We start from the raw sequence: 12,367 nt of genomic DNA, 5'->3' as shown, positions 1-12,367 counted from the left end.
AGCCACCTTGCTGTTTTACCAAGCATCTGGTCCACTGACACCCCATCCTGTTAATTTCCCATGTTGGGGTTAACCTGTGTGTCCACCATGACAGATGCTCTCATGTCAGAGCTCAAGGTCAGCCCTCAAGAGTTCTGGCTGGCACCTTCTGTCATGTTGTCTTTTGAATATACTCAGCAAGTGGCAGACGTCCAGAGGAGAGCCCGCTTTGGCCTCTTCCCCTTCCATCATGTGCCATTAGCTGCTACACAGCTCTTTGTTCAAAAAAAAATTCACAAAACTGACAGATTCATCTGCCTAATGTCATGAGACATCAGAGCCAATTATGGGATAGTTCCAGAAGGCAAATAGGGGCACTTTTCACAAAATGGGATGAAGAAAAGGAAAATAGTCTTGTCATTAAAAAGGACAAATACATTTTCCTCTCAGCAGGCTCACCCCGGGAAAATGGAGAGATTTATATTAATACATAGTTTCACTTGATTGCTCTGAATAATTTCAAATCAAAGTATCTACAGCCCCCTACCTACACCCAAGCCAACCTACGGTTAACCATTTTAGCTAGGGAGTAGTATTTCCCAGTACAAGTGGTGTCTTCATGATAATAGCACTAATTTAGGAGGAAAAGCACAGCACTTTGACACTTTCAAGATAGCAAATAACCACATGCATTGTTTAAAATCACCTAGAAAGGAGACAAGGAGTGTGTGTGTGTGTGTGTGTGTGTGTCTGTCTGTCTGTCTGTCTTTCTGCCTGTCTCTATCTCTGTCTCTCTCTCTGTCTCTGTCTCTCTCTTTCTGTCTCTTTCTCTGATTTACTTTTAATCCAAGTCTGATGATTTCTAGGACCTTGTTATACTGTATAAATCTCATATACATTCAAGTTTTTAAATAAGAGTGGAAAATATTTAATTACATTTGAAGAAAAGCTTTTTAAAAGGTTTAAGAGCACAACTACAACACTACCCCCTCATGTCAACATCCTAAATTTAAGTTAATTAAGAAAACTAAGAAGCCATAGTCTCTTATAAGACTACTCTCTGACTCTCTTCTCTAGTTGAAAATTGGAGTGAGGAAAGCTCTTTAAACCATCCTGAGGCTCGGCTGTTTCCTACAAAGTCTCACAGAATCACTGGAGGATGTTATACTCATAGTTATTGTTATTATAAGAGAAAGGCACAGATTAAAAGCAGCTTGGGGAAGAAATGAACAGCAGAATCCAAGAGATACGCTAGACTCGGGTTCTGCAACTTGGCCTTTAAGGAGTCAGGGTACACTGTTTATAACAATATGGGTAAAATCTTACCACACAGAGATATTCCCTGAAATCTTAGGTTCAGGATTTCTACTGGGGCTCTGTTATGTAGACTTGATTGAGTGTCAATATGATCAATTCCTTTCTCCAGTTACAAGACAATCTAGGCAAAACCCAGAGTCCTCGCTTAAAACCACATTACTGGTCTTTCTGTAATGGTCAATCTTAATCATAGCCCTAAATCATATTGCTAGCATAAGACAAAGGCCAGACATTTGGGGAAACAAAAATAATTTTTTTTCTTACCACACAGCAACTATGTATTTTGCCACAGGGAAAATCCAGCTATGAAAATTTTCAAAATAATAAGAGCCACTTAGCAGGCAAATGGACTTCAGTAGCACCAATGTGTGTATGAGACAAATAGAGGCTTAAAGAGGTTAAGTCACACAACATCCTCTACCTAGGGCCTAGCAGAACATGTGTGTCATACTGTGAAAAGGAAGGAGTGGGTGTCATGACATGCAATGCCACAGGGAATCATTCTTTCTTTCTTCTAGAGAAGGAACTAGATGAACAGGCTGACTTCAGGGAAAGACTCAGCCTGACAGTCACTGTCCAAACCAAAGGAAGAGTCTCTTGGGATGACTTTTCACAGCAAGGGCTTGAACATGTAGGTAGCTGTCAAAGGTGGAGCAACATTAAAATGTCCCTAAGGGGGGGGTTGCTCAATAAGAGGTATAAATGGGGCAAGAGGAGAGGGCATGAATATATATACTCAGTCTTAATGGACTAAATTTTAAGAGTTTTGTGGCCTTTATGAAGAAATAGATCCATTAAAACTGGAAACATATTGGTTTGTGTTTATCATGTAACAACCCAACAATTTTAAGATTTGGGGTTCTTTTAGTTATTGATAGTGACAGTGTTTAGTCACTTAAGCAGGCTTACTCCTTTGGAGAAGTCTTTTCAAGAATACAAAATGGATGCTTTGAATTATGTGCCCAGTTTTAACATTCTGGGTGAGACTTGCTTGGGGAAGTGTTTAGATTTCATGGAGCATCTTCACTGAGAGGTAGAGCAACCTGTCATGCATAGTTGTTCACAGAGTTGCAGCCGTGGTATACAGCTTTGTATATGAAATATAAGGCATCCCGAAAAGCTGTTTTAACTGACTTTATGAAAATATCTTGGCAAGCTTAATAAAAAGAATTAAATGTCAGTAATTATCTTTTCCTTCTTAAACCTATCATAATCACAGGAATTTTAGATATTTTGGAAGAATTCAGAACGCAAATGCATTACATATAACTCACATAGTTTAGCTTCATATGAGATAATTGCTTTTAAAAATCCAGGAAAAAAAAAAGATGTCTTAGTTTCAGTGATTTGATTCATGTTTAAAAATTGTTTTTGTTCTGACATATTTGCCTCAGAGGAAGAAATTAGATTGAGTTTTTAATTAAAACTTGAATATTTTACAGTAATTATTAGTGCAAAAAAATCTTAACTTGGAGATAAAATAAACTTGGGATTAAGAAATTTCCTAACATGAATCATATCATGCATATATTTTTCTCTCAAATTTAACTTAAAGCAAAATCTGGTAGAACCTTCCATGAGTATGATTTCTTTTTAATTGCTTTCAGATATTTTTCAAATTCATATTCTGTGAGAATAGCCACAGGAATGAGCAGATTTTAAAGGTCTTCTTGAGCTCTCCTACCTTAATATCAATCTTGCATCAAGTAACTAAACTGTCTCAATCACTCTGCCAGGCAATATAATACCCTGGAAAGAAATCAGTATTAAAAGAGACCGGGAAGGATGGCAGAGATTTTGGACAACTTCCCACAGAGGTGACATTTACACTGGGTCTTGACAGATGAGTAGGAACTTTAATGACGAGTAAGACGGAAGCAAATAGGAATTGAGCACATCTCTTTTGCTGCTGTAAGTTGACCTTTCTGTGCACCTTCTTCTTTTATACCTACCTATCACGCTCAGCATGTGTGGTAAACCTCTGCAGAAGCCTTTGTCTTAGACAGGTCTAGGACCAGGTTGCAGAAAACAGGGTCAGATCTAGTCTCGGCTCAGGAAGAGGAGGCATGTTCTCAAGGCACAGTTGCATATCAGATGGTAAGAAGCAGAGACTCAAGACAAAGGTTTTAGCTCAGGAAGAAAATAGCAAGGGCAGGGGCTTCTGCCTGCCTTAAGTCTAGAAAAATGTTACACAGCTCCATCGTGATCCAGCCTCACTCACCAGGGTCAGAGACAGAGAGGAACATGTGGCCAGAGCCCTCCTGAGTCATCAGGACTTATTTTACTGAGCTTCTGCCCTGCAGTGTCTCCCACACATGGAGAACTGCAGTAGATTGAGGAACTGACTAAGGATTGTGAAGACCAAAGCTATATAGGGAAACAGTATCCATATGTGGGGGAGGTGGGTAGGGGGATATGGAGACATTATGAAGAAAGGCTAATGTGATTCCTGAGCCAGAAAGGTCCCACAATCTTCCTTATGCAAGCTGGAGACCCAAGGAAAGCTGGTGGAATAGTCCTAGCCTTGCTCATCAAGAAAACAGATAACAAGAAATGCTGGCAAGGATGATGATCAAAGGGAACATTTACACACTGCTGTTAGTAATGCAGACTTGTCCAGCTACTATGCAAATAAATATGGAGGCTTCTTAAACCTGAAAAAAGATCTCTCACATGACCCAGCTCAACCACTTCTTGGTATTTACCCCAAAGACTCCAAGTCAACATATGATAGACATACTTGCAGCACTTTTTTATTGCAGTACTGTTCATAATAGCTGGTATGGAACCCACCTAAGTATTCATTAACAGAAGAACAGATAAAGAAAATGTGATTTTTATACACAATGGAATTGAAACAAATTTTACAAAGGAATAGTGAATGATAGAGTAAAAGTTAAGTTTGGATCATTTGTAGGATGTCTTCAAAGACAGGAGAGAGGTACAATTGTCTTAGGGAACAAAGGACTAATGGGAGGGGGAGGAGTGAGAAAGAGAGGAATATGCTTAAGACAGATTTATACTTGCATGAAAATGGCCTATGCAACCTGGTATAATTAAAAGTGAGCTCTTAAAAATATGTATAATATGTAATCACTATGTAAATTCTAAAATGCAGTAAGTTATGTGTTATTTTGGATCCATACATATGTGGAAAATGTGTAACAAAAAACAAAAACATAAAAGATACACAATAATATTGAGGTGATGAATTGAGGCAAATAGGACTGAAATAGATTCTGAAGGAGAAACTTCAATTTCATCTGTAATACTCTCTCAAAAAAGAAATTAAAGAAACGTCACAAAATTTCGGTATTTATTAAATCAAAGTGGAGGATACATTAATACTTTCTTTTCCAATATTTTCATTTATATGTAATCATATCGATAATAAAAATAATAATAAATGAATTCATTTAAATGGCAAACTGCTATTCTGAAGATGCCACTCATAGATTTTATTACTTCTCTTGGTTAATAAAAATAAAAGGTAGAAGAGATTTCAGAACATTCACGTTCACCAGCGAAAGGGTGTTTCCCATGGATGGCCCTATTCATGAGGTTTAGAGAAACCTTTAACACAGAGAGTCCAAGATTATATTGTCATTATTTTAGAGAGTTTTAATGGTCTGTTGTAAAGCAGTGTGAATGGAGTCAGTTAGATAAATCCCCAAGCAGCACTTTTAAGTCTTGCATTTTTTTTGCTCAGTCAAAAAAATCTGTCTCACTCCATCCTGGATAATTCTGTTAAGCACTTGTGCCATATGTTTGCAGAACCTTCAAATGAAGCAATATGAAAGCATTTATACAATGTGTTTTCTGCTGACTTTTTCAGCAGATCAGCAAAGCTACCTGTCATTCCTCTGAGCCCATGTAACAAATGACCTTTGGCTATGTCCTTGTTTAGCAGAATAAGCAGCACCACTATAACCGGTTCTTTCACTGATGTGTATTGATATGTGGCTAGTATGCTCAGAATTTGGCTATTATTCATCATGTAGATTAGCAGAGACAATGACCTGTGACTTTAGAATTGCAGTTCTGAGGTTAAATATGCCGTTGACCATTTTATGGCCTATATCCAGTGTATTGTGTGTCAAACATTCACCAAATTAATTTGGTCAGTGACAACATTTTAACTAGAAAACAATTTCAGTGACTGGAGCAAGAATGTTTATAGTAGATATATTTTAAGTGCCTAGATATCAATGTCATTTAACATTGCCGATATTACTGAACATGATTTATTGATATGTTATATATTACTTATTGATTATCATGGACAATTGGGCTCTGGAGATAAAGACCAAGATAATGCTACTCTCTTCAAATAGTTAATAACCTAATGAGTAATATAGAAGAGAAAATAAGAAGATAAGTTCTGTATGTGGATTGAGCACAGTGTATTAACAGAGCACATGACAGGGAGACCCAACCAAAAATGGAGTAAAAAGAGTATCAGTGGAGTCTTCCTGGTACGGGTGTGTGCTGATGCTTCGTTTGGAGACTAGAACAGTGTCCAAGCCCAGAATGTAGCACCTGGAAAGACTAAGACAAGAGGATGTACATTTGGAGCCAAATGTTCAGGCCACTTCTTTGTTTCAATAACTCTTTCCCACTCTCCGGCTATAGCTTTTTGACATTCCTAGCCTAGGTCACTCTAAGAGTGGCCATTGTACAACAATCACTTTCAAGTACTAAATTTGGTCATCAGACTAGTGACCACCCCTTACTCAACATCAATTAGAATTTCTGAGACATTGGGATTTTTTATTATTTTTTAATTATATGTGTATGCATGTATTGCCTGCATATGTGTAAGTGCACACATGTCATGCAGTGCCCACAGAGGTCAGAAAAGGGTGTTGGATCCCCTAGAATTGGAGTTGTAGACAGTTGTTAGCCACCATGTGGGTGCTGGGAATAAACCTGGGTCTTCTGCAAAATAGCCAGCAATCTTAACCAGTCCCACATTAGGACTTTTTTAAGATATGAAGAAGTGACTCTAGGATCTGACCCTCCATGGACTGAGGTGTAAAACCATGAGAAGAGCAATTCATACTCCAGAGCTGGCTCTTGACACCTTCAGATGCATAGCATTTCAAACGTTTCTCAATTCCGTTATTCACTCATTTCAAAACATTTAACTGGCATTCACTGTATGCTAGTATGCTGATCACTATAGATACATATATGAATAGAACATTAATGCTGCCATCCAAAACCTCAGTTCTGCGAAAAAGCCAATTTCTGAATAATCTCAATCACCTGAAATGATGACACCGAAGTAATTACACATTGGCCAGTTGGGAATAAAAGTAGGCCAAGGAAGAGAGAATGAATTTTGAGCTGGTAGGATGAACTACATGGTATATCGAGGCAGGAGGACTCTGAGCATGTTAGCAGCACAGGACATGAGAGCTGTGGCATTGGGAATAGAATACTAGACTGACTATCACAGGTCAAGGCATCCTTCTTGTTGGCAACTAGGCAGAACCCATACTCTGACAGCCAGAGTACCAGGACTAACTAGAAAGCTTAGTGCTCTAAAGTCTCTATGAGTTTATAAAAGCCACTTTGTACAAAATGAGGTCTTCAAATTTTCAAGAGTGACTCAGAAAGAGACAAGGGAAAATGTGGGGTTCTACTGGGCACTGAGCATCAGTGAAAGCACATCTACAGTAGAAACTGGGTATATCACTAGCAGGCAGCCACTAAGGGAGACTTCATTGATTACTGGGCCTGGCATCACATCCTTATAAAATCTCGTCTCCTTAGGAGATGCTAGCCTTAATATTGTATAAAAAAAAAATTGAGACGGGTATGTGACACTCTGGAGCCTAATGCTAAACCTTATTTCCTACAGCCTTCTGAGGTAAACTCACTGCTGTGGTTTTGAAACAGCACTGTGAAAAGCCCCCTGTAGTGAGGGGCCTAGGACTTCCAACAGCCATAAGAGTGACCTTGCTCAGAAGAAAACCACTCCCTGACCAATCCTTCAGATGAGACCACAGCCTAGGCTAGCACTTTGGTTGCAACTTCCTGGGAAGTATTGGGCCAGAAACATTCTGTTAAGCTGCACCCAGATTCCTGACCCCTGAAAGTGTGACAAAATAAACACTTCTTGTTTTAATCATCTATATTTTTGAATAATGTATTATGAATCAATAAGTAGTACACACCATCACCATTCACTCAAAGAGTCTATATATTCTACATTATCTGTGAAGACTTCATGGGCTGGCCACAAAGAGCTGTTTGTAATTATGACTGACCCACTTTGAGAAATAAGATTTATTTCAGCTCAAAATATATATGTGAAACTAAGGATGAAGCTATTCAAGTTTGCACAGGTGCTACAAAATAAGAGACAAGGTGGTGAAATTCCCAGTTGTGGCAGTAATGAGACCAGGGTAAGAATTATGCAGTCTTTTCCACCTGAGAGTGACTCCAAGCTCCTCTCTCCCCATCATGCACACATCTCTAGAGTACACATGAGATTCAAGGAAAGGGTCCTCAGGATGGCATCTTGGAGTCTTACTATACCCAATTCTTTCGTCTGTATTTGTCTTAGCTCAGTCCTGTAATTTAGGATGATTTGAGACTTTTGCACTATACAACATTTCTGGTACAGTTTTCCTTTCATTTTTCACAAGATACAATTATTCTTTCACATATTCGGGAGAAAACATTTCCATGGTAAGCTTATAACCTGCTCAGTCTTACTCTGAAGTAGAAAATTTAAAGCTAAAATCTACCATGAAGACAAGTTCCTAAGTTGAACCACTGAGTCTGTGATAGATCAACTCATTTGTTTAAATATTGAGTAAGCTTATAGTAAAAATGTATATATTTATATATAATGCTTTAATATTTTAGAATTGCAAATATGTCATTTTCTATATATCAAGAGCCTAATCCATTTCTTTTGAACTTTGTAACACAGGAGAAGAAAACCTCCTAGCAATTTTGCGACGAAGATGGTGGAGGTATATGATTCTGGGACTAATAGACTTGGAAGCTAATTACCTGGTAGTCAAGGCTTACCAGTACACGACTCTGACCAGTGTCCAGGTAATAATGGTTCTTCCTCCCTCAACTTCCTGTTTCCAGATATGGTTCACTTTGGGTTTAATTTCATGATAAGCTGGATGCTACATTATGAATTTTTCAACAAGGAGAAGTTTCTCTTCATAAAAAATTAATTTGAGCTTCATTTATATGTCATTAATTTTTCCTAATTCAAGTATAATTGGACAGCCTTTTCATCTTCTGGGTATACCAAAATAATACTGACAATGCAAAAAAATAATTCATGGATTTGAATGCTGTCAACTAATCTTGTATCAGCAAAAAAAAATATTAATAAGTATAAAAATGAATCTAATTTTATCACAACGCAACTTTTTAGAATGTTAATAGACTTTGATTAAGTAAGCAAGCTGCTTAATATTCTTTTCTTTCAGTTTTTTCCAATGCACTGAATATGCAATCTGATGGGATGTGTTTTTTTCTCCTAAAGAGATAAGGATAAAATTTTAGAATGTTATGCATGAAGACAGCCTCTGTGTTTATGTCTCTTTTTCTCCCTGTCCCCTCACATATATAAACACTAAACACTAATCCAGAATGTGTTTTCATAGTTATCAAATCTTGTTTTCCTTATGACCCAAATTAGTTTGATTATATTTTGTTTCCTTCTCATTTTTTAGTATAGAAATATGAATTTCAAACTCTTCCAAACTCCAAGAAAACAAAAAATTATTGAACAATGAGAATTATCTTAGGCTTGATAGTTCAAAAAATTTCTGTGATTCTTTAAATTTGTTTAGGATCTATGTCAGAAATGGGTAAACAAAGAGTGTGTGTGTGTGTGTGTGTGTGTGTGTATAATAAATTGTATGAGAAGTGATCTAAACAGCATTTTACCTTCCTATTTAGTCACTTCTATGATTTCTGTATGAATTTTGAAGATAATTTCTTGGGATATTTTTGCTGCTATAATAGAATACTTGAGTCTGGATAATTTATAATGAATTAAAATTAATTAGATTGCAGTTCTAGAGACTTGGAATTCACTCTCGAGGGAATATCTGCCAAGAACCTTCTTGCTGCATCATCCTTTAGAGAAGGTAGAAGAACAAGAGGGAATAAGAGGTGGGCCAAATCCACCCTTGGGTAATGGCTCTGAGCCCACCAGTGAAGTTGGAATGCTAGTGGTCTGACCACCTTTAAAGGCTCCCAGTCTCTAAGTACCCTTGAAGGGCAGTAATATTCAAACCATATATGTGGCTTGAAATAAAAGTAGTTAATGGTGTCATTTTTTTCCAGGACCATATCCACATGAAGTTTGTATTTTTTTTCATATGTGCACATATACACGTGTGCATATTTATGTGTATGCAGGTACTATCCACCTTTATTTTACAAAAAGTTCTCTCGCTGGCCTGAACTGGCCTAGTAGGTCATACTGAATGACCAGCAAGTCAAAGGGATCTACCTGTCTCTGTCTTCCCAACAGTGGGGTTATAAGATCATACCACCCCACTCAAATTAATTTTTTACATGAACTCTGGGGATCAAACTCTGGACCTTGTGCTTACAAGGCAGACACTTTACTGGCTGAGCTATCCCCCCTCCCCCGTCCATTTCCATACACAATTGTTTTGTGAGAATGTTTGTGGAATGAATTCCAGTGAAGATATACACTGAAACAAAAAGTGAACAAGTAAAGGAGACACAAGAAAGCCCTCTCACTTGGTCCTTAAAATTATGTAGCTGGTGGACTGATGTTGAATGCCACAAGCAAATGCCCATATAGATGCATGGTGAGGGTCCAGAAGCAATCCACCTTGCCTTTTAGCACTGTTCTTTAAAAATTATCCCTATGACAACTTTCTTCTTCCTAGAACATTCTTTAATCGAGCCATCAGGTCCTATGCATCTGGCTTTCTTATTTCTACCCTTTCCTTCTCATCATTTTCTCCAAAGAAAAGCTTTCCAAGATGCTTCATGCACAATATATAATATTTCTTTTGGCCAAAAATATTTTGACATGTTTGCATCCTCTGTTCTCTGGATATTCTTAGTAAAGTTTTAAACATCTTCAAAACAAGAACTGTTACCTGTTAGAATAAATTAATAAATTTTCTTGGTAAAACATCAGAAAGTGGCACTTAGAAATACATACATCAATATAAATATGGTTGTAAGACATTAACATTTGCTTTGTTTTTTTTTCAAAATATCACTGAAATCTAAGAAATTAGACAAGATGGTTGCAGATTCTAAGGGGAGAATAATTAATCACTTATCTTTCAGTTAATAGTGATAGTTATGGTATCCTTATATTCACATCTCCATACAATAAAACTTTAAAATGGAAAAACCGTTTAATTATGCCCTAATTACACTAAGAATACGCATAGTGTGTATAAATGAAGTAGGCTCCATGAAACCTTTTATATCCGGCTTGGTTTTTAAAAGTTTTTGTCAGCTTTCAATGATAAATAAATATTTTTTACTCATGGAAACAAAAATCATTGGCAGTGTCCCTGGCAAATATATCAACATCAGTACAAGTAGCCACTAGAAAGACAACAGTCCTTTTCTTCCTCACTCCACTTACTTTCTTTGTCTTATTCTTCTTTGATTAGAAAGAAGGTATAAGAGTAGGCTGTCTCCCACTGCAGATGCTCCATGAAATCCTTGAGTTTCAAGCACATCTGCATGCATACACACACACACACACACACACACACACACACACACACACACACACAGAGCATTTAAAAAAATTTTAATACCTTTGGTCAGGCTTTTCTATTATTTGGAATATGCTTTCTCTCCTTATCTCCTAACTATTGAAATTTTACTCATTTTAAAGTCCTTTCTACATTCAAGATGCTTTCAAATCATATATAATAGAAAGCTCAACAAAAACTGTCTTTAATGGTAACGAAATGTACTGAGTCTTGTAACTAGAGCATTTAGAGAATGGGCAGTCTTCAGGATAGTTAGTCAAATGTATTAATAATGGTATCAGGGGTTTGGGTTTTTCTACCTTACCCCTTCGTTGTTTTATCTGGCTTATGGTAATGCAGACCCAGCTCACAGTCAGAAAGTAAATTGCTGCCAAGTCACATGTTTCTCCATTCATTACCAGTGAGAGACAAAAAACACTTGCCCACAACCAGAGAACCCAAGCCTAGAAATTTATTCTGAATGGACCACACAAATGGCCAGAGGAATGCTGAGGCCTAATTGATTTAGACATGGATTCCCTGAACCAATAAGCAATGAGATGTTGCTCATTGGTTTACAGTGGCTTACTGTAGATGCATGCTTCTTAATACAAGTACTACCAGTAGTTTTAGTGGGACAGCACTGAATCCAAGTCAGGGTGGGATCAACTGCACACAATCACATTTCTATCACACATTGAGAGTGAGACAGATGGATGCAGGAGGACTAACTGCAGTGTTCTTATACCTGCTTTAGCCCCCACCTCCCCTCCTCCACAAACCCCACTAGGAGCACTGATTTCTCTGTCTTCTATGCTCCCAATGGTGCTTTGTTTTCTGCTCCCTTTCTAGTCTCCTGTCTAATAATGACTTTATATATATATATTTAATCCACCAAACTCAAGTTCTTTTACTGCAAACACAATTTCTTTTCACCTTTGATTCTCTAGCTCTTAGTAGAAACCCCAACACATACTGGATAATAAATGTTTTTAAAGAGGTTAATTAAATTGTGTCAAATTCTAGGATTTGGGGGACACAGAAATTCCCAGAAGTCCGTCACTTAAATGAAAGGCTCCTGGAGAACCCATGTGGGAGTGGACACACAGGAAAAATGCTGGTTTCTTTTCAGAACCAGGACCATGAGCCTGAATCAAAACTTCTAAATGGACCCAAGGAAAAATAAGGAGGGATGTATTTGATTGTTTTTCTTTTCTTTTTCTGTTGATCTTTTGAAAGTCACAATCAATTGTTGGTCTCTTTTAAGTTCTACAGACTTTTTTTCCAAAAAAATTTTCAACTGTTTCTTTGTGGGAAACAGTAACAAT

General features: G+C 37.4%; 1 protein-coding gene across 1 annotated transcript in view; it reads left to right on the top strand.

The window, feature by feature from the left end:
- Slc35f1 (solute carrier family 35 member F1) overlaps positions 1 to 12,367 on the top strand; it is a 462,243-nt gene that overhangs the window by 329,753 nt on the left and 120,123 nt on the right. Inside the window, exon 3 of the mRNA XM_008835782.2 lies at positions 8,243 to 8,370. Coding sequence (XP_008834004.1) covers positions 8,243 to 8,370 — 128 coding nt within the window. The remainder of the gene's footprint in view (positions 1 to 8,242; positions 8,371 to 12,367) is intronic.

This window comes from Nannospalax galili, unplaced genomic scaffold, assembly GCF_000622305.1.
Source record: "Nannospalax galili isolate Female #2095 unplaced genomic scaffold, S.galili_v1.0 scaffold417, whole genome shotgun sequence".
In the NCBI taxonomy this organism is placed as follows: domain Eukaryota; kingdom Metazoa; phylum Chordata; class Mammalia; order Rodentia; family Spalacidae; genus Nannospalax; species Nannospalax galili.
The sequence above is the reverse complement of the archived record's forward strand: the minus strand, read 5'-3'. Positions and strand labels throughout refer to the sequence as shown.